The 27416-nt window shown below is 43.0% G+C and overlaps 2 protein-coding genes and 1 pseudogene across 20 annotated transcripts in view; all 3 read right to left on the bottom strand.

Annotated features, from left to right (window-relative positions):
• Window positions 1–10085, bottom strand: part of TTC28 (tetratricopeptide repeat domain 28) — a 581567-nt gene extending 571482 nt beyond the window's left edge. For both annotated transcript variants that reach the window (XM_081542775.1, XM_081542776.1), the window contains exon 1: window positions 9872–10085. In XM_081542775.1, the coding sequence (XP_081398901.1) occupies window positions 9872–9973 (102 nt within the window). In that variant the 5' untranslated portion in view covers window positions 9974–10085. The remainder of the gene's footprint in view (window positions 1–9871) is intronic.
• A 3897-nt stretch (window positions 10086–13982) lies between these two features.
• CHEK2 (checkpoint kinase 2) overlaps window positions 13983–27416 on the bottom strand; it is a 34505-nt gene continuing 21071 nt past the window's right edge. For 13 of the 18 annotated variants that reach the window (XM_081542792.1, XM_081542802.1, XM_081542801.1 and 10 more), the window contains 8 exons: window positions 26952–27013; window positions 24928–25027; window positions 22326–22412; window positions 21056–21219; window positions 20716–20831; window positions 19524–19609; window positions 15306–15386; window positions 13983–14222 (listed from right to left, as the gene is read on the bottom strand). In XM_081542792.1, coding sequence (XP_081398918.1) covers window positions 14133–14222; window positions 15306–15386; window positions 19524–19609; window positions 20716–20831; window positions 21056–21219; window positions 22326–22412; window positions 24928–25027; window positions 26952–27013 — 786 coding nt within the window. In that variant the 3' untranslated portion in view covers window positions 13983–14132. Of the gene's footprint in view, window positions 14223–15305; window positions 15387–19523; window positions 19610–20715; window positions 20832–21055; window positions 21220–22325; window positions 22413–23195; window positions 23319–24927; window positions 25028–26951; window positions 27014–27416 lie in introns of all 18 variants that reach the window. The other 5 variants (XM_081542794.1, XM_081542795.1, XM_081542796.1 and 2 more) reach the window with 2 other exon arrangements.
• LOC145527979 (U2 spliceosomal RNA) lies at window positions 23410–23530 on the bottom strand (annotated as a pseudogene).

Below are 27416 nucleotides of genomic sequence, written 5' to 3'. Positions count from 1 at the left end.
CACAAACTCACTTTCACAACTTCCTGTGATCAATCAAAATGCTATGACAGAGACTTCCCTGGTAGTCCAGTGGCTAAGACTGTGCTCCTAATGCAGAGGGCCTGAGTTCATTCCCTGGTCAGGAAACTAGATCCCACATGCCACAGCTAAAACCCAGCGCAACCAAACAAATAATTCTTTTTTTTAATGCTATGACAATCGTGGCAAACCAACTACATTTTGAAAAAAACTCAACTAGTATTAAACACAAACTAAATCTAACTCTTCGAACTTCAACTTCAACTATAAATAAATATGTACTCTAAACCAGAAGGGTAGGGAATTCCCTGGTGGTCCAGTGGTTAGGACTCCATACTCTTGCTGCTGAGGCCCTGGGTTCAATTCTTGCATCAGGAAAATAACATCCCATAAGTTGCATGGTGCAGTCAAATATATATATTTAGGTATGCAGAGAGAGAAAGCAGTGTAAAACTGTTTGAGACATTTAACTATTTCAACTCTTTAACTCAAGGAAAAGGAATAAGCTCAAAAATTAATATTTATTAAGTAGATATCTACATTTTACCCATACAGGAAATTCAAATGAAGAATAAATTTCTGGAATCCATTTTTTAAACAACCAAAAACTTCTTTCAGGAAACTAAAACTGTATTTTTATGTTTCAAATCTGTCCTTGGGCTAAAATTCTGAATCAATAAATTACTTATAGTGTTAATTATCTTTTGTTTTTAGTTAACAACTTTTAATTTGCATTATAAAGACTGATTCCCTTCATTAATAAGAAAGGAAGATATAAGCAATGATTTTACAATTCTTTTATTTCAGAGATGCATATGAAATTACAATCATTCCTTTACTATCTTAAAAACTATTATTTTTATATAGCCTCATTTTGTTTGAAAGTTTTCTTCATTATCAGGTTTAATTCCCAGTATTCATTCAAGAAACATTTATGTCAGATACTGCATTAAGTATTAGTTTAATAACAGTTTTATAACTTTAAATACTTAAAAGTAAACTGCTTACCCTGCAGTTAATTTTATATTTTTGATTAATAAAGTTGTGAGATAATAAAATGAAAGAATAAACTCAACTTCAAGTACTCATCCTTTTGCTCTATCATCATTATAAAGACTCAAATTTCAGAATACTGTGCCAACATAACTTTAAATCCCAAAATGAAAACTAGATGTTTACAAAATATCCAGGGGCATTCCTATATTACTGTCCAGCAGTAAGTCTAACATTCCATAGCAAAAGATAGTTATAATGGATTATTATTTGCTTAATGATCATTCAAATCAAAGACAGTCTAGTGCAATGGTTAAGAAAGTAAACTCCAGAGCCTAACTACTAACTTAGAATCCAGGGCAACTCAGCTTCCTAACTGTGGAACTTGAGCAGGATACTACTCAGCAACCTTGCCATACCTCAGTTTTCTTTTGTGTAAAAAGGGGTAATAGTCACTATCTCATAAGATAGTTGTGAGAATTAAATGAGTTAACTTATGTAAAGGACTTAGAACAGTGCCTAAAACACAGTAAGCACAAAATGTTAGTGATTAAAATCTGAAATCAACAGACCCTATACTTTATGGAAGGAACACTGCCAACATACACTATTTTATAATTTACATGATTCTTCCAAATATACCTAATAAAAATTTTACTTTTTATAAAATATATTTTGAATTTATGACCAATTTCCAGAACAATTTTTATAAATAGTTCTCATAAATCTTCATAGAGATTAGGAAGTAATTTAACAAGAGCATTATTTGACAGTGGAGCAATTTTCAAAAATCCCATTTCTGCATAACCTAAAAGATTCAAGACAGCACTCTACACAAAAATATTACATACATAACAAAAGCATTTGTGACTGTTTTTAGTACTCTCTCAGGAAATTGTGCAATCCTCATAGTACACTTTTCCCGAGGACAAGAAACTATACACAAGGTCAAACGTCCAATAAAGGTGCCCAAATTCCAAAATCATATTAGTAACATGAAAATTTCTGAGAGGGAAATGAGAATGACCAAATCAAACCAGTCAATCCTAAAGGAAATCAACACTGAATACTCATTGGAAGGACTGATATTGAAGCTCCAATACTTTGGCCACATAACGCCAAGAGCCAACTCATTGGAAAAGACCCTTATGCTGGGAAAGGTTGAAGGCAGGGGGAGAAGGAGCCAACAGAGGATGAGATGGTTGCATAGCATCACCAACTCAACGGACATGAATTTGAGCAAACTCCGGGAGATACAAGGTACAGTCCATGGGGTCACAAAGAGTCGGGTACAACTCAGCAACAACAACAAATTCACTCCAAAATAAAAAGTACTGTTTCGACCTAAGTGCTTAGCCTTATTAAATACATACTCTTCAGTATCAAACTACACTAACAAAATTTCAGGAAACTAAGCTCTTAGAGGAGAAGGCAATGGCAACCCACTCCAGTATTCTTGCCTAGAGAACCCCAGGGACAGAGGAGCCTGGTGGGCTGCCGTCTCTGGGGTCGCACAGAGTCGGACACGATTGAAGCAACTTAGCAGCAGCAGCAAACTCTTAGAAGACAAAGGTCACAGGGTAAGTCTTACAAAGTTGATGGCTTCCTCTGCTCTATAACTTGGCATAATAATCTCATAAATATATAAAGGTTAACATGCTTGCATTTAAATGTTGTCACTTATAGACCTGTGCTTTCTTTTAAGAATTTTATTGTTTTTGCTCTTACATTTAGGTCTTCAATACATTTTGAGTTAATTTTTGTGTATGGTGTGAGATAGGGGTCCAACTTCATCCTTTTGTATGTGGATATCCAGTTGTCTGCTATCCAACAACTTTTACTGAAAAGACTATTCTGCCCACTTTGAATGGTCCTCAAACTACTGTTGAGAATCAGTTGACCATACATGTGAGGATTTATTCCCAGACTCGCAATTCCATAGACTTATGTTATTCTTATGCTAGTAACACACTGTCTTGATTACTCTCACTTCACAGATTTTGAAACTGAGAAGAGTGAGGCCTCTAAGTTTGTTCTTTTTCAAGACTGCCTTGGGAATTCCCTGGCAATCAGGTGGTTAGGATTCCATTTCCATTGCAGGTGGCACGGGTTCAATCCCTGGTCCTGAAAGCCTCAAACAGAGATCCCAGTAATTTTTGGAATGAAAAGTGAAAGTTAGTCACTCAGTCATGTCCAACTCTCTGTGACCTCATGGACTGTAGCCTACCAGGCTCCTCTATCCATGGAATTCTCCAGGCAAGAATACTAGAATGGGTTGCCAATTCCCTCTCCAGGACATCTTCCCGACTCAGGGATCAAACCCAGGTCTCCCACATTGCAGGCAGACTCTTTACCGACTAAGCCACCAGGGATATCAATTTTTTTTTTTTTTTAGCTCAGCTGGTAAAGAATCTGCCTGCAATGCAGGAGACCCTAGTTCGATTCCTGGGTTGGGAAGATTCACTGGAGAAGGGATAGGCTACCCACTCCAGTACTCTTGGGCTTCCCTGGTGGCTCAGCTGGTAAAGAAACCCCCTGCAATGTGGGAGACCTGGGTTCAATCCCTGGGTGAGAAGGTCTCTTGGAGAAGGGAACAGCTACCCAACTCCAGTATTCTGGCCTGGAGAATTCCATGGACTGTATATCCATGGGGTCGCAAAGAGTTGGACACAACTGAGCAACTTTCACAATTTTTAGAATATTGTCCTTTAAATCTAATAATTACCCTCTTCTCTCATCTCTGCTTGCTTCTGCTTTCTGTTTATTTGGTTGATTCTTTTCCAATATGTCTTTTTTTCTAATCTATTCTTACTTTCTTCTCATCTTCAAAAATCATTTTTTCTTGTGCCTATTATCTAAAAATGAACACCAATGCATGATTTGGCAAAATATAAGCATCAAGTTTTCTGATTTTCCTTTTATGATGACAGAGGGAAATAATAATCTTAGGAAGTTCCATCTTCATCAAAGTGACATTTTTTATGCATTTCTGCAAGTGAAAAGAATACTGATTTAAAAAATTTCCTACCATTTTCTGAAATTAAGTCCACGTTAACAGAAACACTACTATGGCAATTTTCTAACTTCCACTATGGCAAACTTAGCCAGTCATAGCATGGAAATGTCATATATATAATCATGAAAAGAGAAACTGTATACAGTAAGATTCCTTCTCATATGTAACAGTCACAGCTAAACTTTTTTTTCATTCTTGCAAAACCACAACACAGAGTCAGGCTTCCTGAGTTACTGAGACCACCTGCTATTTCTTAGCAATCTGTTCTTTATCCACAACAGAGAACCACATCCCCATTACGAATCATTATTTGTCAACTAGAATCTCAACAACTTACATTTCAGAATAGGCAAGTTAACTTCACATTATTAATTATTAAATACTGCGTATTCTCCAGACTGAAATTTCCTCTCCTAGAGGTAATGTAGTCTGGAGATGAAAAGAGGTTTTTGGTAGTGGTCGCAGTAAGGGCAATCAGAGCCCTTGAAGACCACCTGCCTCCCCGCTTTCACGGTTCTACTCTCTAGTTACTCTCACTGCTTTCTCAGTCTCCCAGTGCGTGTGCATGTGCTTAGTCGCTCAGTCGTGTCCGACTCTTTGCAACCCTGTGGACTGTAGCCCACCAGGCTCTTCTGTCCATGGGGATTCTTCAGGCAAGCATACTGGAGTGGGTTGCAATGCCCTCCTCCAAGGGATCTTCCCAACACAAGGATTGAACTCAGGTCTCCCACATTGCAGGCAGATTCTTTATCATCTGAGCCACCAGGGAAGCTCCAATCTCCCAGTACTACTTTGATTTCCAATAAAATGGACTAGTTTCTGGTCTCAATATCCCATAAGCCATGCAGTCAAAAAAAAAAAAAAAAAGATGTACAGAAAAAGTTCCAGAAAGTTATACATTAAAGTATTAATAGTAATCACTATATTGGCAACATTATGAGGGTGGTATTTTTGCTTGTCTTATATTTTCTAATTTCATACAGTGCAAACATGCAGTTTTTATAATAATAAAAGGGTTTAATTTTGTTTTGGTTGTACCATACCACATGCACGATCTTCCCTGACCCGGGGTTGAACCTGTGTCCCCTGCAGTGGAAGTGTGGACTCAGCCACTGACCCCAAGGAAAGTCCAAAAGGTTTTTTTTTTAAATAAAGACACTGTGATTTAAATTTTTTATAGAAATATCTATGAGTTATCAGTCTGAGGATATAGGGGCTATAAATTTAATTATGATCTTGAAGATAAGTTTTTGTTTAAATAATATTTACAATATAAACAATTATTTTCTTTGGTTCATAGTGAATACACATTCAGTGAACATGATTTGTTCCAAGCACCATATGTGCATTATATTGTTGCTTCTGATTTCCTCCTTCAGAAAACAGCAATCTACTCTAGCTACTAAAGAAACCTCAAAATAAAAGTACTATTAAATTTAAGTTTAAACATCAGGTTCTGTCTCTAAGAGTTTTTCTAAAATAGCAACCACTCTAAAGAAGCAAGAATTGTAACCATCAAACTTAATGAAAAAGCATTGCTTCTGATTTTAGGAAAAATAAGTAGTAAAAGAACAACACATTAATAAGAATTGTGAAATAAAAACAGCTTTCAGTTACACTTTTATTTTTAATAATACATACAAATACACTATCAAGTATCATACAGACAGCCTATATTTAGCAGCCTTCTATAATATAACTGTGTGGTGTGGGAGACTTTGTCCTTCACTGTTCCTCAAGCACTCACAGGGATTTCTTGGGTCACAGAAAAGTGATGGGGACAGGAAGAGGTTTGAGGTTTTTCTCGGTGGTTTTTTCTTTGTGGGTTTTTGTGGTTTGGTTGTTTCATTTTTTGTTTTTTTTTTTTGTCTTGTCTGTGTTTTAGGTTTGTTTATTTGTGGGGGGTTGTGTTTGTTTATTTTTGGGGAAAAGAGATTGTTTTTTTTTTGGTTTGGCAGTTTTGTTTGCTTTGGGGCTTACTTTTAAAAGAGTTAATTAGCAAAAGAAGATAAACAACAAGTACCAAATCCCTACCACACGCAAGGCATCAGGCATCGTTCTAAATATCTACCTACATTCTCTCTTACTTAGTAATTCTTTGAGGTGGATATCACTGTCCCATTTCATATATGAGAACACTGAGATGTAGTAACAGTTAAGATTTGTCAAAAACTCAACTAGTAAGTAGCAGAGCCAAAACCTAGAGATATGAACCTACATTGCATCCATACTTGAGCTTTCAAAGACCTTTCTTCCCCTTACCATTTTCGAGGAAAGATCTGAAACAGAAAACTTGAAGAGACTACCACTAAATGATGAGGTTGAAAGATAACATCCAAAGGGGGTGGGAGAGAGGCTCGAAAGGGAAGGGATATATGTGTACTTACAGCTAATTCACAGTGCTGTACAGCAGAAACAGCTGACTCATGTTGTTGTACAGCAGAAACTAAGACAACATTGTAAAACAATTATCCTCCAATTAAAAATAAATATTTAAAAAGATATATCCAAAACTCAATTGTATTTCTACTATACACTAGCAATGAACTAGTGACGAACAATGACATGAAATGAAATGTTGCAAACAGTTCCATGTACAACAGCAACTAATACAATAAAATAAACACTCAGGAATAAATTTTTGGAAGAAGTTTAAGACTTGGGCCTGAAAACTACAAAACATTATTGAAAGAACAGATTAAACATAATCTTTATAAAAACTCCAGCTACTCTTGGGCAGAAATTGACAAGCTGATCCTAAAATCCATACGCAAGGTACCCAGAAAAGTTAAAAAAGTCTTGAAAAAGAATGAAGTTACAAGACTTACACTTACTTTCAAAACCTATTACAAGCTTATTATCAATACAAATCTACTGTAACCAAACAGCATAGTACTGGCATAAGGATAGACAATAGAATAAAAGTGAGAATCCAGAAACAAAACCCAACATATAGTCAGCTGATTTTCAATAAGGATGCAAAGAACATCCAATGGAACAAGAAGAGTCTTTTCAATACATAGTGCTGGGACAACTGGATCACCACATGAAAAAGAATGAATTTGGGCCACTGCTTTACACCATACACAAAAATCAATTCAGAATGGATTGACAACCTAAATATAAGGACTAAAAACATAAAACTCTTAGAAGAAAGCATAGGGATAAACCTTGAATTTGGCAATGAATTCTTAGATATGACAACAAAAGCATGAGCAACAAAAGCAAAAATAGATAATTTGGACTTCATCACAAAACTTTGCAAAAAAGGACATTGCCAAAAAACTGAAAAAACAACCTACAGAATGGGAGAAAACATTTGCAAATCATATATGTGACTCAGTAACCAAAAATTTTTAAACTCCTACAACTCAATAATAAAAAGACAAATAGGAATTTTTAAAACTCCTGCAACTCAATAATAAAAAGACAAATAACCCAATGAAAAACTGGACACCTGAAATGGACAAAGGATTTGAACAGACATTTCTCCAAAAATATACAAATGGCCAGTAAGCTCACGCACACGTGCACACACACACACACACACACACCCCCAATATCATTAGTCATCAAGTCATCGAGGAAATGCAAATCAAAATTGCAATGAGATACCATTTAACACTGACAAAGATGGCTAAGTTAAAAAGACAAACCGTAACAAGTACTGGCAAGATTGTAAAACTCTCATACACTGCTGGTTGGAACGCAAAAGATGCAATGCCTTAGGAAACAGATTTTCAACTCTTCAAAACATTAATACAGAGTTACCATATAACCCAGCAAATGGGGTATGCCCAAGAAAAATCAAAACATTACATCCACACTAAAACTTGTACACAAATGTTCACAGCAGTATTATTTATTATAACCAAAACGTGGGGGGGGGGGGTGTCTCACGTCTATCAATGCATCAAAAGATAAAATGTGGTATATCTGTTCAATATTACTCAGCAATATATAAATGTTACACATGCAACGTGGATAAACCTCAAAAACACTGCTAAGGGAAAGAAACCAGTCACAAAAGACTATGTATTGTAAGATAATTCTAACTCAAAAAAGCTGGGTTGTTTTTTTTTTTTAAGATACTTAAAAAAGAAGTCATGGGAACATTATGTACAGCATGGTGACTATAGTTAATAACACTGTATTGCATAATTGACAGTTGTTAAAAGAGCAGATCTTGAAACCTCTTATCACAAGAAAAAATTGTAACAATATAACTTATTATGATCAATTTGCAATACATAAATTTCAAATCATGTTATACACCTGTAACTAATCAAGCCACTATATTGTACACCTGTAACTAATATTATATGTCAATTATATCTCAAAAGAAGGAATTCCTTAAAAGACATTGCATGAAGTACAAAAATGAAACACTGGGAGAAAAAGAGCACCTAATTTTCAATTTTTCTTCTTCAGATGCAATCTCAATTCCTAAAATTTTGTCTTCCTATACATTCATATTTCATCCATCAACAACAAGAACTACTAAAATTAAATCAACTACTGAAATTCAAAACACATGAAAAAAACAGCCCCAGAAATATCAAATAACTTTCAAACAATTCTACTTCAGCATTGATTCTGAACTAAACATAAATCTCAATTTCAAAATATCACATAAAGATTAACAAATACTCAGAGGTTTAAGAAAATTGCCAACTTTCTGAATAAACAGTAATTCAGATTTGCTTTGATGAAAATGTAAATATTTACCTGCCTCAAAAGAACAAACTCCTATAAGCCTAGCATTCCCAAATGATGAAGAGAAAAAAATATGCATTTTTTTATTCAGAATTCAGTTTCAGAAATTAATTTCAATCTAGCTAGGGTATACACAGTTGATGGCTTACACTAAGCAATGTATATACCCTGCTTTTGCCTAAGATATACTGAAAACAAGGAATTTATAAACAGTCATAAAAGTTAAGTTGGGACCTGAGGAAAATCACATACAGTATATCTGACAGAGATCTTAACATCAAAAAGCTCCTGAAAATACCTCAAGAACTCCTATTTTGGAAGCTAAGTCAGTCTTCCTGCAAATATTTACTGACATCTACCATGAGCCAAGCACCGCGAGTGATACCAGGATGCCATGGTGAGCTCTGAACCATAGTAACTTAAGAGTTTGTTAAAAATTCAAATGTGCTTCTCTGCCTTGGAGAGCCTGGGCCTGGGGTGAGTCGTGACGCCTGTATTTTTATCAAGCGCTCCAATTTATTTCCAAACCCTGGCTGGCTGGGGGCAGGGTGCTCGGGGGCATCCCATCCCACCCAGTGGGAGCCACACCTCCATTTCACTCAGCTTCCTGCACTCAGCCGGATCAATTCCCCAACCACACCACCAGCTGAGATAAATGTAAAGCATTCCAAAATCCCCCCTGTGCTGACACTCTGACAGACTTGCTTCCTTCCCAGGACGGACAGCTCACTCCCTCAGATTCCACCCGGGCTGTCTGCATCTGAGCATCCCGGAGCTGCACCGACACCTGCCTCCCAAGGCTGCCGTCTCCCTCTCCCGTGGGCCCAGGCCGCGGGCTGTCGCCGCCTGGAGGGCCCGGAGGCAAGGAGTGGCCCCGCGCGCATTAGGCGCCGACGGCATACCGCTCCCCTCCCCGCTGGCGCGCGCACACAAACACTCCCGCGGAAACTGAGGTGGGCAGGCGACAGACCCGGTCCAGACGCCGAGCGACGCGAGGCAGGGCTCGAACCCGGACGGCCGGGCGGGTTCCGCCTCGCGGGCGCTCGTCAGCCTCAGAGGCCCGGCCCGGCTCGCACCGACGGAGTTTCACAAAGAAAGTCTCCCGGCCCGCGCCCCTTACGCACTCACCGGAGCCGGCGCCGGCGGCGACTCGGGCTCCCGCCATCTACGACTCCGTGCTGGGGTCGACCCCGGAGTGGGCTCAGGAGCGGGCGGCGGCGACTGCTCCATCCCCGCGGGGCACGGGCCGCGTCCGCCTCGAGCTAACGGTCCCGCCAGCTAGGCGCGCGCGCGGACCCCGCGCGCCATGTTCCCGCCGTGCCGCGCGCCGCCGCGGCGTCTCACACTAGCCCCCGCCGCGCACGCGCGTACTCGCCGCGCACGCTCCCCGCGCGCCTCCGCGCGTGCCCCCGACCGCGCACGCGCGCACGCGCTGCGCCCCCGCCCCCCTAAGCCTGACGCCCTCCGGCCCCGGCCCCGCTCTTCCCGGCTTCGTGCCCACCCCCTCCGCACCCGTCCGGCCTGGCCCAAGGGCTCGCTGTTCTGGGCTGGGCGTAGCCGCCTGCCGCATTGCGGACGACGCCAGACCAGGCCCCTCCCGTAGCATTACCCCTTTTAAAAGCACCACCTGCTTGGACTTGAAGCGGTGGTCTACCCCAAGAGGGAATTACCCCCAAGAAGTGTGAGGGGGAAGGACACCGCTAAGGTGATGAGATCCCCGTCGTGGTGGTCTGTGAGCACGTGCATGAACCTAAGCGGCACAACTGGATGTCTGTGTCACTGGAAAAGCCACACTCAATGGAGAAACTGAGTTCGAGTCCCGCATCCCCACTAACCTTTGCCTGATTACGGTCAGGTCTCCAGAAGCCGGTTGTTCCTTAATGGGGAAGGTCTAACAACTAAGGCAAGTCAGAGGACTTGAAGTAATCCAGGTAAACTATCAATCCCGCTCCTAGTACTTTTACCAAGTAGTAAACTGGTGACAAAAACCTCTTAATTTTATGATCAAAAAGCAAGGTCTCTTGAAAAGGGAAATTTCCGTTCGTCTTGCCTCCACTTCTTGCCAACTGGGAAATCTCTAAACCTGTAAAGGGAGGAGGGGCAGTAACACCTCACAGGGTTGAGGTGAGCTTTCTGAGGAGGCACACATGTGTCTGAGCACAATGCCTGGCACACAGCAAGCTCTCCAAACTTCAATGGATAATTCCAGCCCTGTCCTTCCAAGACTCCTAAAAGTTTAATGAAGGGGGCTCTGCTCCCAAACCCTGTGGTATAATTAGCTGAGAGGGGGTTCTCTCAACCTTGAGGCTGGAGGGACTCTTAGTTCCCACATCTTCACTTTCCATTCTTTGCCCCAAACCTCTCCGAAAACCCTCAAGTTGGCACAAAAACAACAGCAGTTGTTTAGTTTTCCCTACTTAAAAAGAAGAGTGTCCAAGGGTCTCTTAGAGTTTGCAAATGGCTGGATTTATTAGTCTGGCCTTTTCCAGACACAACTGACCAAACAATGAAAAAAATTAAAATAATTTGTTTCTTAATTTAAAAAAACTCAACCTGAAGTAAATCAACTAAGGGAACAAATCCAAGTCCTGGGTGGTACCTCACTGAAGGGATAGTTGGATCGAGGTGCTCAAACAATAAGCTCAGTCATTCTACATCTCAGCTCTGCTTCTGTCTGTGATGACTTCATTCTCATGCAGTTCTTCCCAGTGTCCTGGGCACCTCCCAGCTTACACCTCTACCATGGTAGGGTGAATAAAGGCCTCCAAAGGTGTTCTCATCCTAACTACCCATAATTTTTATGAATATGTGATTTTACATGTTCACAGCAGGAACTGTTTCCCAGTAGTTCCAGCCAAAGGCTTGGGTTTTCTTTCTTTACGGCCCCTTTGGGTCACGTGCATCTGCCTGAGCCTATCACAGCAAGACTGGCCAGAAGGGACCATGTGGAGCCCCTCTAGGAAGGGAGTGGGGTCAGCCCTGCCAGGACATGGGTGGGTGGGGCAAGTGGAAAAATTAGAAGGGGATTGCCTACCCCTTCTAATTGCTCCTACTGTTGCCATCCTAGCTCCATTTGCTAATGCTTCAGTCCTGTGCCCACCTCCAGCTGGGTCATCAGTGGGAGGAGCTCTACCAGGGGAGAGGCCTCTAGGGACCCCTTTGGCTTCTTAGGTACCATCTCCCCCTCCTGCTATGAACTCATGGGATAGGGGAGAATTCCCCCTAAAGAAAAGTGGAGTATGAGGTTAAGAAGTGGAAGTGGATACTTGGTGTCCCCAGATCAGCAGCTGATGTCTCATTAGTGAGTATATGTTTCCTCTGGCTGCTGTAACAAATTACCACAATCTGGGTGGTTTAAAACACACATTTATTCTGTCAAGTCTGGAGGTCAGAAGTCTAAAATCAGTTTCATGTGACTAAAGTCAAGGTGCAAAGTAAAAGGAGTGCTTCCTTCAGGGAGCTCTGAGGGGAGAATCCATTTCTTTGCTTTTGGTCAGCTGGTAGTGACTGCCTGTAGTCCATGGCTTGTGGCCTCTTCCTCTGTTTTCAAAGAATACCAGTCCCTCTCTTCTGACTCTGACTCTCCCTGTGTCCCTCTTAAAAGGAACACTGTGATGACATGGGCCCACTTTGATAAAACAGGATAATCTTCCCATCTCAAGATCCTTCACTTAATCACACCTGCAAAGTCTCTTTTGCCATGAAAAAGGAACATATTCATAAATTCTGGGGATTAGGATAAGAACATCTTTGGAGGCCATTATTCATGGTAGGTGTAATCAGAGAGTGCACTGAAAACAGAGAAGGGCTGGTTGACTACCCCAAGAGGGAAAGATGCCCTAAGAAACCACAGCCTTCACATTAAGTATTCAAATGAGCTGAAACCCATCTAACTTGGCAATCTCTGCCTCATTCCTTTAAATATGCAAACCACCTAAATCCCCATCTAGCCCTCAGCAACAGGCCAGCCAAGCCTCAGAATGCCTACACACCCTTTTAATTTCCATTGCCAACCACCACCCTCACTGCCTGGGGCAACAGCTGTGTGCCCCTCACCCTCCCCTGCCTGGCTCAGCAGCAGCATCTGAACCAAGGCACTCAACTCATGGCGTGGTCGGCAAACTACAATGTGGCCTAGCATCAATCAGCCAAAATGACTAGAGAAGCAAATTCAGTGGGTCAGAAAGAGACAAGAGGAGCCAGCCATTAGAACTGCCCGGGCTCCTGATGGCCTCCCAGGCCCAGCCCTCTGTAAGGCCGAAACAAATCTCCTTTTCCATGAAGTAATTTGAATGGGCCTCTGTTCCTTGTCCCCAAGATGTCCCAACTTCCACAGATTATGGGGTGTATCCATCCATCATGATTGAACATACCAGTATTCAAGAGTTAGACATCAGTCTCACATGAGCTTTGTGAGTCTACATCCCTGAGTCTGATTGAATAAGGGACAAAGGAGATAGGGAACATGAATTTGAGTCAGGAAGCCCTGGGCTGAGTCCCAGCTCTGCCACTTCCTAGCTGTGTGACACTGAGTAAATCACCTCACTTCTTCGGTCTGGGTTCCCTACTTATGACAGTAATCAGAGGACCTAGCACACTGAATCACTAGACAAGACCAACCAAGGCAGGCACTTTACACAGGGTCTTCTTGGTCACCATTGGGTCAATATGACAAGCCCACCTGCCTTCTTTACATTTCAAACACAGTCAATGTTTCTGGTCTTTTTCCTACAATCAGGAAGTTTCTGATTTTCACAACTTATCTGGGTCTGTGGTTTTAGGGACCATGAGGGTGAGAATGGGACTCTAAAACCATGGGGGAATTCCTGGAGGTCCAGAGGTTAGGACGCCATGATTCAACTGCAGGGGTCACAGGTTTGATCACTGTTCGGGGAACTGAGATCCCGAAAGCTGTGCAGCCAAAAAAATAAAAATTGAATTTAAAAAATTAAAATAAAAAACACAAAAGTGGGCCATGGTATGTGCACCAAAGTACCAACTGTCTGGTAAAGACTCTGGCAACAAGCCAGTTTCAACAAACCCCACCCTGACTTGCTGTGCCCCTCCCCCTGCAACTTTCTAAGAGGTCTTTAGAATTTGTATGCAGCTCACCCAGGGACGTATCCTAAGAAACATGTCTAGTTACAGCCAAAGTAGAAGCGCCAGAAGTACACGTATCAAATACATACACACTAAAGGCACGTAGCTAAGAGCTGATCAACACACAGAAGCACAAAGCCCAGGTTCCATCACATTTTGAATTGTGTATCAACGGTTGTAGAAAAGCAGCTGTTCCCATAATGAAAATACAAACTATACAAAACATATTTAAAGAAAATGGCAGCAGAGGGGTTCAAGAAGGTACACTTCTTTTGGGGTCCACCAGTGTTCACGAGACAGCCGCGCACACAGCCAGGCGCTTCGTGGGGTCGGCATTCTCTGCTTCCCCTTCGAGAAGCCGCTTTCGACTTGTGGAAGGCTGCAAGTAAAGGAAAGGGGAGAGATGTTCAAAGAAATCCTCTGGCTTCGTCACAGTTATCAGTAATATGCTTCCAGTAATCTTGGAGCACTTCATGTGAACCTTCTAGGACCAAGAATACTGGTTGTCCTCATTGGCTCTGAACCCCTACCACATCCCTCCCTGACTCACACATGTTTACTGGACTGACATTCCTCTCCCTTGGGGCCCCCGTCCACTCAATGATGCCTATTGAAAGTAAGCTGCAGGGACTTCCCCTGGTGGTCCGGTGGTTAAGCATCCGTGCTTCCACTGCAGAGGGCATAGGTTCAATCCCTGGCTGGAGAACTAAGATCCTACATGCCATGTGGTGCAGCGAAAGAAAGAAAACAAGGAGACAAGCAGCATAACCAGCCTCCTCTTGACTGTCTTCTCCTGACCCTTTCGTGTGTTTCCCCATTTATAGAATCGTGAGGGACCAATGGGAAAATGAACGTTACCGAAAGAAGGCAGGACAGAAATGAACAGATATCAACATATATATAAAGAACTGAAGAAGAATAAGATTATAATCAGTAAGTCATCAATCACTCCCCCAAATTTTTAAATTTTCAACAAATTTAAATCTGAGCCTCTAATACAGTCTTCCAATGTGGCTCAGTGGTAAAGAATCCACCAGCAATGCAGGAAACGCTGGTTGGATCCCTGGGTTGGGACAATCAACTGGAGGAGGAAATGGCAACCCACTCCAGTATTCTTGCTGAAAAAAATCCCATGGGCAGAGGAGTTTGGTGGGCTACAGTCCATAGGGTCACAAAGAGTCGGACAAGACTTAGCAACTGAGCACGCACACAATCTTGCCTTACAGGAGACTTTTTGAATAACGACTCCCACCTGTGCTTCTCTAATTCATAAAACATATTCTTCATCATTAAATCTTCTAAAGGTATCAGAGCAGATCAAACTGAAACAAAGTATCTACAACATTACTCCTTACAAAAAAATGTTAAGCAACTGCAGCTAAAAAGACTATTCAAGCTCTTCCTCCTCCATTCATGGGCTCCTTAAACTTAGCCTACATTTAATGACTATCATCCAGAATACCTGGGCAGGGACCTGGGGCAGAGCCATCGACTTATCTTCTTCAGAAAGCAAGTTGTTAAATTTTCTCTTCATGTCCTCATCCTGCGAAGAAATGGAAAACCTAAGTAGGCTGTGAATGTGGGAAAGAAAGCTCCTGAAAGGCAGGGCCAGGATGCTCCCGCAAACAGAGAAATGGGCTAAGATGGGGGTGGAGAGGAGAAAAAGGAACAGTCTAATCAGCAGTCAACACTCAGTCAACATGGGCTCAACCAAACCCATACACCCTAAGTGCTCCAGGTGGGTCAGAGAGAACCACAGACCCCAGTGGTCAAAGACTTTCAGAACGAGTGTCCCAGATCCTTAGAGATGGCAATCAGGAAGCCAGACACTGGGATTGGCTCCATGCTGCTCCACACATCTTTCCAGGAGGTACCCCCTCCCACTGCCAACAGTGAAGCCTGTTGCCAGGGCTACCCTAACAAAGCAACCCTGCACCCTAGAAAATTCACTAAGCGAGCACTGTACGAGGTGTAAGAAGGATGGCAAGCCCACAATACCCCAGAGTTAATGAGAGGAAAAAGTGAACAGGTGCTTCCTGCTGCTAGAGATGGAAATGAGGGGTGGGGCAGGGCTCATAGACACCCCTGCCCACCTCCCTGGATGCTCACTTCTGCAGGGCTTAAGGATTTGCCAACGGGGAGAGGTGGCCTGGTATAGCTTCCCCCTTCAGAAAGGTGAAATGCCACATGATTAGGAATGTGGACTTTGGGGCCAGCTGAAAGCTGAGCTCAGCCATTGCAAGTAGCACATGCAGAAGACAGTCCCAGAGCAGCTCGTTTCCAAATCCCCACGTACCTTCCCATCCCAGCCCTCCCCCACTCCTCCCACTATGTATTGGCATACATAGTGGATGGAGGGGAGGAAGAACCAAGGAGTGAAGGCCTTCAACATTCAGCAATTTGACTGCATAAAACTTAGTGCACAAGGATCAGTTTACCTGTTCTACCTGTCAGTTCAGTTCAGTCGCTCAGTCGTGTCTGACTCTTTGCGACCCCATGGACTGCAGCAGGCCAGGCCTCCCTGTCCATCACCAAGTCCCAGAGTTTACTCAAACTCATGTCCATTGAGTCGGTGATGCCATCCAACCGTCTCATCCTCTACATTTAGCAGCTAGAATCACCTGCTTCCATCATTCTGTTTATTGAGCTACTCAGTGTAGCTCCCCATTGTCCAAGGACCAAGTTCATCCACACTCTCCTCTAGGATCTCACTTCTCAGGCAAAGCCACCCACAAAGGTCCACCCCTTATTTCCTCCTACACCTGCTCACAGTCTCCACCAGGAATGCCCTCTGTGCTTTCCTGCCCACCCACCTCACCCACCTCCCTCTTTCACCCAGTGAGCAGTTTACGAGGACCCGTGGGGGCTAGGCAGCGTAATAAGCACAGGGGCCTCTGTATCAGAGGGGCTCAATCAATGTTGAAAATGCTATTCGCCCATTGTTATGGCAACTGAATTGTGATTGTTATGACTGAATTGTGTGAGTTATGACTGAATTGTATCCCCTCCCTCTTTCCCCACTTACAGATTGAAGCCCAGCCCCCAGTATTGTGACTACTTGGAGACAGGGCCTTTGCACAGATAATTAAGTTAAAATGAGGTTCTTAGCTTAAATATAAGACATGACACCATACAACTCCTAGAAGAGAATATAGGCAAAACATTCTCTGACATAAATCGTATTGATATTTTCTTAGGTCAGTCTCCCAAAGCAATAGAAATAAAAGCAAAAATAAATGAATGTGACCTTATCAAACTTACAAGCTTCTGTACAGCAAAGGAAACCATGAACAGAACTGAAGGACAACCTATGAACTGGGAGAAAATATTTGCAAATGATGCGACAAGGGCTTAATTTCCAAAACACAGGAACAGCTCATACAACTCAACAACAACAACAACAACAAAAAACCCAGTCAAAAAATGAGCAAAACACTTAAATAGTTATTTTCTCCAAAGTAGACATGCAGGTGGCCAACAGGCACATCAAAAGATGCTCCATATGGCTAATTATTAGAGAAATGCAAATCAAAACTACAATGTGGTACCACCTCACACAGGTTAGAATGGCCATCATTAAAAAGTCTATAAATAATAAATGCTGGAGAGGGTGTGCATAAAAGGGAACCCTCCCACACTGTTTGCGGGAATATAAACTGGAGCAGCCACTACGGAAAATAGTATGCAGGTTCCTCAAAAAACTAAAAATAGTTGCTATATGTTCCAGCATTCCCACTCCTGGGCATATATCTGTACAATGCAAGAATCCGCTTGCCAATGAGGGAGACGTAAGAGACTTGGTTCGATCCCTGAGTCAGGAAGTTTCCCTGGAGTAGGAAATCGCAACCGGCTCCAGTATTCTTGCCTGGGAAATTCCATGGACAGAGGAGTCTGGCAGGCTATAGTCCATGGGGCCACAAAGAGTCGGACACAACTGAGTGACTATGCACACACACATAGTTCAAAAAGATACACGAATCCCTAAACTGGACACTGTTAATGACAAGAAAGAATGACAAGATTCATATTCTTTGGACAAATAGTCCAGTGCCAGATCCACAAAACCATTTAGTTTCTTCAAAAATGCTGAATTTCCCAAAATAAAACCTAAACTGTCACTAACAGGTGATTTATGTGGGCAGTCGGCATCCTTGTCCTCACTGAATGTTCACTCCACCTTTTGCTGGAAAAATAAAACATGGACAAAAGAGTACTCAAGTGGGACCCCTGTGGCAGAGCTGAACTTCACCTTTTCCTTGGCTGTTAACAATAATTTTCTTTTGAGACAAAAAGTTAAAGAAAAATAGGCTACGCTTGTTTGTACATTTCGGGCGGATGTAAAATAAATCCTGTTCTCAGGCAAGCTCTGTTTTTTTCAAGACTAACAGCTCCTCCACCTCCATATCTGGCCCCCAGGAGTTTCCCTATTAAGGCATATGAAAAGAGCCAAGAGGAATGTTTTTCTTTTTCATCAAAATTAAGTCCCCACATGCAAAGGCACCCTTTGTTTCCAAATTCCTTTTCTCCAGGGTCCTGCAGTTTCAAATCTGTGTGGTCTATTAAGTGCTAAATCATCTGACAGATTTTTTTTTTCCTCCCCTGGGGGAGAGGCGGGGTGGGGGTGGGGGGAAATGTTGTTTCCAGGGCAACATCCCAAACATATACATCTACTTTTTTTTTTTGTAGGGATTTCTCGTTCTCAACCTGAGCTGGCCTGAGCTGAGGTTGGAAGACAGAAAGAATAAGGACAGTCTTCCCAGAGCCCCAGAAGCACAGTGCTGAGACTGGATGGCCCCAGGAGTTCCTGGACTAGAAATTCCCAGAGTATCTGAGCCTTCAGCTCAAGCAACCTGGTTAAGTTCCCCATCCATCCCCACAAGTAACAGAGACCAACTGCAGGTTAACAGAAAGGGGTATGGCTGGCTGTGTCGAAAGGAACTCCACTTCATAGACCTGGCATCCATCAGGCCAAGGCTGTAGTGAATTCTAAAACCAAAGACTAGCCCAGCAAAGGCACAAAGGACTTCCAACTCCAACAGCTTGAATGAAGTCAACACATAATCTAATGGGAGCCACAACCCCCAGCAGGGACACAGAGGTAATGCAGACTTGAAAGGCGCAGGTGACAATATGCTAACAGCATGCTTGCTCACCATGAACAGGAAGTAGGACCCCCTCATACCGGATCACTTGGGCTTAAGAAAATAGCCAGGTTCTCCCTGCCGGAGGCTGCTCCCCTCCTCCCACCCCCGTTTCCCTGATCTAAGGTTGAAGGTGGCTAGAACGCAGCTCATCCCATCTGTCTGAGGTAAGGGGTTTGAGAGAAGAGAAGGACGCTGCTGGGGTGGAGGTTCAGAGCTACAACCACCTCTCAAAGGAACACAACAGAACACAACTGATCTGCAGACTCGGAGAAGCCAAGGGGAACCAGGACAGGCCATAAGGGGAGCTTGTTCATCCAAGTCAAGTTGTAAAGGCTGCACACAAATGCAAGACACAACCCACACTCACACACACAGACATAAATATGCACCTCCATACACCTAAAGCTCAGTCTTGAAAAATGGCATTAAACAGACCCAACCAAGCAAACGTGTATTTTCATCCTCTTCCCCATCTCGCGGGCACAGTTTAGGATTGCCTCGGTATTTCAGGCGGGCAGCCACTGCCCCATACACACCTGAAGCCATGGGTGTCTTAAAGCCTCTTCTGTCGTAAAACGAGCCTTTGGATCCACTATCAACAACTTCTTGACGAGATCCAGAGCTAAAGCAGTAAGATAATTTGGCAAATCACAGTGAGAAGGATAAAAACATTAAATCAACAAAATGAGAGTGTGCCAGAATCACAGGCCAACATCCAGAAAGAGGAGAGAGGGGCTGAGGTCACAGTCAGTCAGCAGACACAGCGGGCAGGGCCCCCTAGTCCTCCCCACTCTCAGTATTTGTCCGAAGACTTTAGAACAACCAGGAATGCCATGATGGTCCCATGGCTCCCTGCTCAGATATCACAACTTCTTAACTCTCTGTTCCTGCTCCTCTTACTGGACTCAAGTTCAAACTAATTAAAGCTGAACTTCCCCCAGTTCTAAAACACTCAGGATGTTCAGCCAACTCTCTCTGAGACCCACGGAGTGATGGAGAGAGTTCCTCAGCCAGGGAGAGCTCTCTCCTAGGAATCACAGGCTTGGCAGAAACAAAGCTGGACTGGCTGGACTGGCCAGCAACAAGTGGAGGCTGGCTGTATATTGCAACGGTATTATTCATCAGATGTTCTGACACTTAGCACAATCATCTGCATTACATTGTTTGACATTTAGTTTTAGTTTTCTACTTTTTCTTTTGAGAATTACAAAGTTACCCTTTTAAATTCTAAATTCCCTTTTAAATTCTAAATTTAATTCTAATTCTAAATTTAATTCTAATTCTAAAACACAGAATAACAAGTTACATTTAGCTTTTGCTGTGCTTTCTACTTCAAAGGAGACCTTGTAACTAAAAAGTTACCCATTATTTTGCACACTTAAATAGATACCAGGCACAGTGAGTATATTACACTTAACCTTCACAAAACCTCCTTAAAATAGAGGTTTATTATGCCCTCTTTTACAAATAAACACAAAGAGAGGTTAAGTAACTTGCTTAAGGTCACAAAGCTAAGAAGTAGCAGCCCCGGGACACAAGCCTACATCAGTCTGGTTCTGGAGCCCAAGTTCCTAATAACTTCCTTTGTCTCTAAAATGGTGCAAAAACTAACAGAAAATAAGAACAGGATTGACAGGGGAAAACATCACAGAATTTGAAAATAAACTCCCATAGCAGCACACATACATTTTAGCAAACCACAAATTCTGAACTCTTTCACATCCATACCCTTCTCTGAGACCTCTGCCCAGACTTCGGGAATGAAGTTGTATTTTCCACTGGTGATCTGATCCTTCAATGACACTTGAGTCTTATGCTCAGAGAAAGGTGGATACCCACTGAGGCTTCATATTGGTAGAGAGAGAAAGGAAAAGAAATCAAGCGGCATTCTCAGTGGCATTCAGATATATCGATTTTTTTTCAGCATAATGAAAAATCAGGTATCGTTTTCAATCAGTGGTCCCAAAAAAGTGACCAAAATTAAACACAAGCTCTCTAACTGGACACATTTCTGATTTCACCTTAATACCACCAACCACAGTCTGAAGCGATAAAAACTTTTTCTTACCAAATGAAAAGAATAACTCCTAAACTCCAGCAGTCCACAGCACGGTTATATCCGGCAGTTCCAAAGGAATGAAGAACCTCTGGAGCCAGGTAGGTGGGGGTACCACATAAGGTTCTCATCAGAGAGGTCTCCCCCAAAATCTTGGACTGCCCAAAATCAGTAATCTAAAGTAAGGACAAAAGGGAACCTCTTTTAATGTCATAAAGAGTAACATAGTCTGCCAATTCAAAAAAGTTACAATAGTTCCTAGCCTATGGTTCACACCACTGTTAATCTGGACTCTAAACATTCTTGTCTTTGTAAGGTAATTTTTTTTTTTAATAGTTTTTTGATGTGGGCCACTTTTAAAGTCTTTATTGAATTTGTTAGAATATTGTTTCTGTTTTATGTTTTGGTTTTCCAGCCACAAGGCATATGGGATCCTAGCTCCCTGGCCAGGGATTGAACCTGCATCCTTTGCATTGGAAGGTGAAGTCTTAACCACTGGACTGCCAGGGAAGTCCTGTAAGGTAATTTTTTAAAAATAGTTTTAATTATTTGGCTGTGCTGAGTTTTAGTTGTGGCATCTAGTTCCCTGACCAGGGATCAAACCCCGGGCCTCCTGCATTGGAAGAACAGAGTCTTAGCCACTGGACCCCCAGGAAAGCCCTGAAAGGTAATTTTAAACCCTGCAAGTTATTAAATTTTGCTTAAATAAAAATTCCTGAGCCAAAGAACTTCAAGGCTCAGGTTTTCTCCCAACTTAGACCTGTACTCTCTGTAACCTTACAAAAGGCTTATAACCCTTAACAGACACTCTAGAAGTCTAGTTATTCCTGATTCTTCTTAGACCCCAGTTTCTCAATGTTGGCTGCAAATGGGAATACTGAGGAGCTGGGGAAAAATATTTCACCTGGGTGCCACCTACAGTGATTCTAAGGTGCAGGCTTGGTGTCGTGTTTTTTTTCTCTCAATCAACAGGGGATTCTCAAATGAAGCCAGGCTTGGGAAGTACTGTCTTAGACAGAGGAAGACAGGGGATGTGTTTCTCCCATCTAGACCCTTCCTTCCTCTCTCTGAAGATGAAAATGGCTTGTACACATGGAGCTCAATAAGTGCTCATTTGCATCTTCACTGGAGCAATACCAACTGGTTGCTGAAAGAACTGCAAAGAATGGAAAGGTCAAATTCCCTACCTTTTTATGCTCCTACTTTTTACTTGATGAATTTGAAAACAGTTTCTGAACAGAAATCTCCTGGAGTGGCCACATGCAGAGCATAAACTTCTTACCTTTATAAGGCAGTCCTCTTTTGGGGATGATAGTAGAACATTCTCTGGCTTTAAGTCCCGATGTATAATGCCATTTTCATGAAGGTACTACACAGAAAGGAGTGACCCTTAGACTGATGGGGTAGGTACGTGAGATGGACACACACACACAGAGACATGGACACACACACACATCTTACAGCTGGATGAAACTATAAGTCATGTTACAACCACATTCTCTCCCAAATCACAGACAAATGGACTACTATTTACAAATCTGTCTGCAAGAAAATCTTTAAAAAGTAGAAAAATGAAAAAGGCAACTTATGACAATAGACCTTTTATTTCACTCTTCAAGATAATAACTATTCCTTCATGTTGGCAGAAATAGAAGGTGTCAGTTTCGATAATAAAAATGCAACAGGTGACAAAATATTTTGGGACTATTTAAACTATAAAAATTCTACCAATGGGGAGGGAGGTGGGTGGGGGGTCCAGGAAGGGGAACACATGTAAACCCATGGCTGATTCATGTCAATGTATGGCAAAAACTATTACAATATTGTAAAGTAATTAGCCCCCAACTAAAATAAATAAATTTATTTAAAAAAAAAAAAATTCTACCAAAATAGTGTATTTGTTGATTCCATTTCTGAGAATATTTTTGACGGGACTCTATAAAGTACACATATGTGAATTATCTGAACACCTAGAGTTAACATATTCCTTGATGCAAGATCCGTCTTTGAAAACTTTATGACTGAAACAGAACGGTTTCTAAACATCATAAATAGAATAATGTTTCTCTGTGTACTCATTTTTATATACCAAGTCATATTTCTTTAGGAAAAAAAAAAATTTGCCACGTCCACTGATCTGTACTCAATTCACCTTAATATTCTTGGTATAAGGTTGGGAGCAAACCATTAACAGCCTTCCCTGCTGACTCAGTTGGTAAAGCATCTGCCTGCAGTGCAAGAGACCCAGGTTCAATCCCTGGGTCAGGAAGATCCCCTGCAGAAGGAAATGGCACCCCACTTCAGTATTCTTGCCTAGGAAATTCCGTGAACAGAGGAGCCTGATGGGCTACAGTCTATGGGGCCGCAGGAGTTGGACACAACTTAGCAACTAAACCACCACCACAACCCATGAAGAGAGTAAAACACCGGTTAGATTGACAAGAGCAGATACTACACGTGATCTTAACCAAAAGGCCGAGAAGCGATGTTTGGCAGAAACCAACACGATTCTATAAAGCAATTATCCTTCAATGAAAAACTAAATTTTAAAAAATCACTGGTTCGGTGTTTATAGGCTTTAGGTTTCTCTGGATATCCCTCTGGCCTAGAGCAAAATACCTCCAAAACACTTTCACTGGGAAAGTAACCTGGTGAAGCCCCAAGGCTGGGCACTCAGGTAGACCAGCCCCTGGAAAATCTCCCTCAAGCCTCACTCAGTGCAACAGCTGCTCCCCATCCCTGTGTTTCTTGCAGAGGAACATTCTCAAGGGAAGAGACCTTGGCGGGAATCCCCACAACATCCGGGTTGAGAAAGGGTGATGTTCTTTTAAGCATGCAGGGTGCCATCAGCCATTCACCCCAACACCTGCCCCCAATACTGAAGAGAAGGCAGTACACATGCCTGCCCATGTGCCTGCTGCAGCGCTGAAATATACACATTACCACGTGCAAGGTCAGTTCAGTTCAGTTGCTCAGTCGTGTCTGACTCTTTGCAACCCCATGGACTGCAGCACACCAAGCCTCCCTGTCCATCACCAGCTCCCGCAGTTTACTCAAACTCATGTCCATTGCATCAGTGATGCCATCCAACCATCTCATCCTCTGTTGTCCCCTTCTCCTCCCGCCCTCAATCTTTCCCAGCATCAGGGTCTTTTCAAATGAGTCAGTTCTTTGCATCAGGTGGCCAAAGTATTGCAGTTTCAGCTTCAGCATCAGTCCTTCAATGAATATTCAGGACTGATTTCCTTTAGGATGGACTGGTTAGATACAGATAGCTAATAGGAAGTTGCTGTATAGCATAGGGGGGTCAGCCTGGTGCTCTAGGACAACCTACAGGGGGTGGGATGGGGTGGGAGGCAGGAGGGAGGTTCAAGAGGGAGGGGACATGTGTATACCTATGGCTGATTCATGTTGATGTATGACAGACCAACACAACATTATAAAGCAATTATCCTAATTAAAGATAAATAAATGGGAGGGAAAAAAAAAACCCAGGATGCTACAGATGAAGGAAACCCCTAGCACTGTGCCATGGGGGAGTGATCCATCCTCACCCCTGCCCCAGAGGTAAGGGGGATTTCCGCAAGGACCAGGCACAGTAGAGATCCCTGCCCTCCAGAAAAACCTCCTAGCGAAAGAGAAGCCATGTGGGACCGTATGTTTATTTCTTTAACTTCCTTATCTTTTTTTTTAACTCTCTTAAACTTCACAGCAAGAACCTTCTCATCTGAGTCAAAGAGGTGGGGTATTTTTGCCAAGAACAGAACAACCCACACACAGACTCTGCTCTCTGGGTTTTTTATCCCTGGTCCCTCAGTTTCTGCCAACTCGGAGAGTAACTCACCTAAAAGAAAGCTGTCAAAAGCACCAAGGGCTTCTCTTACCTGCACGGCCAGGAGCATCTGGTAAAAATAGAGTTTGCACGTGGCCTCCTTCAGGCGCTTATGCCCCACCACCCTGTCGAACAGCTCTCCTCCTTCCATCCTGAAACACACAGGCAAAGCAGGGGGTTCATTCCTAGAGGGAAACTCACTTGGAGGGAAGATAACAACACAAACAAAACAACTCATCAAGACAAGCAAAGTGGTTTATCAACTCTCGGCTCCCATTTGTCAAGGCAATGAGGTAATAAGCTGCATCCACAATAGAGACGTTTCAGGAAACTGAGGAGCAAGGAAAGATGGAAGAAGAGAGTGATGGGCACTGGACATGCTTGGGGAGCTTTCAGAAAATCTGATGCAATCGATTGGAGGCAGGCCCCAGGGGTCTGCATTTTTATTGTGCACCCAGGTGGTTCTGAGACTGGTGTAGAGGAGAAAGCAGGAGGCTTTGACCTGAAAATTGGGTCTGAATTTCAGCTCCACCACCTCCTAGCTGTGGGACTTGGGGTGACTTATGCAACCTCTCTGAGCTTGTTTCTAAACCCCTTCAAAAAATGGGGATAAAACCCCACGTACCTTGATAGCTGCTGTAAAAATTAAGAGATTAACTGCTGTAGGTAAAGCACCTGGCACAGTGGAGATGCGTGGCCAGATTATTCAATCCCTTTGCAATTCGGTTCCCATTTCTGTAAAGTGGAGCTAAAGACAATAACTAACTCACCACTTCACTTATGTGACTTAGGTGACTTATTCACTTATGTGACTTCCTTGGTGGCTCAGACAGTAAAACCGTATGCCTACAATGCGGGAGACTCAGGTTCAATCCTTGGGTTGGGAAGATCCCCTGGAGAAGGAAATGGCAACCCACTCCAGTACTCTTGCCTAGAAAACCCCATGGACGGAGGAGCCTGGTAGGCCCCAGTCCATGGGGTCGCAAAGAGTCGGACATGACTGAGTGACTTCACTACTACAACTCACCACTAACTTGTATATAACCTGGATGACAGTTATGAAGGTTACATGAGTCAATCACAGTGAAGTGCTTACAGCAGGTTTTGGCTCATAGTAAGTGTTTCATTAGTATTATTACTATTATTATTAAACTATTTCTTTAAATTTATCTGACTGAGCCAGGTCTTAGTTGCAGCACGGGGGATCTTCGATCTTCGTTGCAACATGTGGAATCTAGTTCTCTGACCAGGGATCGAACCCGGGCACCCTGCCTTGGGAGCACGGAGTCTTAGCCACTGGGCCACCAGGGCAGTCCCAAACTGTTTTAATGAGATCCAGTCAAATAATAATCTCCTATTTCATAGCAACAGATATTCCCTTAAGCACCTCAAGGGCCGTCCAGTCTCTCCTAGCACTACGACTGGCCTGCTGTTTATAATCTTTATGGTCAGCCAGCACGGCCACTGTTGGCCACTCAGGAGTAAAGCCCAGCCTGTCTGCCGTGATGGCCAGTCCCAGAAACACTGCACACTTATGCAGAATGGACACCAAGACAGGCCTCTTTCAGGAATGAGACAGTAAATGATTTCAATCACACCAAGTAAACCTTCAAGTAAAGCAGCACCTGAAAGATACTCAGGTGTCACCCTGGTACCGTGATCCTGAGCAACAAGGGCCACCCAGGTTATTTCAGAGTAATAACAAGCGCCCGTGTTCGAGCACCAAGCATGCCACGTGCTCTGCTGGAGGCCTTCCAGCCCTCACAGCATTTGATCCTTATGACTGCGCAGGGAGCCGTCATTATTACTTAACACTAGGAATATGAGACTCAGGTGAAGTCAACTAACCCATGGGTAGGCAGCTAGTCACCAGCAGAGTGGGATTCAAACCCACCTGCCTTTGGAAACACTAGAGTGATTTTAGAATTGATGCTAACCCCATGCGCATGTTTTACAGGCCACCCAACACATACATACACTGAGGGTCCCCAGGATGAGAAATGTAGGCCAGCATTAGACCCTGTGGTGGTTTATAAGCATTTAAATGGAAACAAATAAAAACAGTTTGCTACTTACAATTCCAAAACAATATAATAATCTTCAGCATCAAAAAAGTCTTTAATCTTGATGATACAAGGCTAAAAGGGGGAAAAGAGAAAAAGTAGTTAAGAAGCTTCCCAAGAGGAAAACTACAAGAGCACAACTTGGGACACCTACCCAAGGGGTCAAGGAGGCCAAGACCAGGCCTCTGGCCCTTGCCTTGGGGCTCTCTGAAGTTCATGCAAGGGAGGAGCGTGTGTGTGTGCTCAGCCGCTTCAGCTGAGCCTGACTCTGTGCAACCCCATGGACTGTAGCCCACCAGGCTCCTCTGTCCATGGGATTCTCCAGGCAAGAACACTGGAGTGGGTTACCATGCCCTCCTCCAGGGGATCTTCCCGATCCAGGGATCGAACCTGCGTCTAATGTCTCCTGCATTGGCAGGTGGTTTCTTTACCACTAGCGCCACTTGGGGTGCAGGGGAGCCCACAGGGGAGGAGGCAG

This window comes from Giraffa tippelskirchi, chromosome 11 (assembly GCF_054371585.1).
Source record: "Giraffa tippelskirchi isolate mGirTip1 chromosome 11, T2T-mGirTip1v1.2.pri, whole genome shotgun sequence".
Lineage (NCBI taxonomy): Eukaryota > Metazoa > Chordata > Mammalia > Artiodactyla > Giraffidae > Giraffa > Giraffa tippelskirchi.
This window is presented reverse-complemented; position numbering and strand designations above follow the sequence as displayed.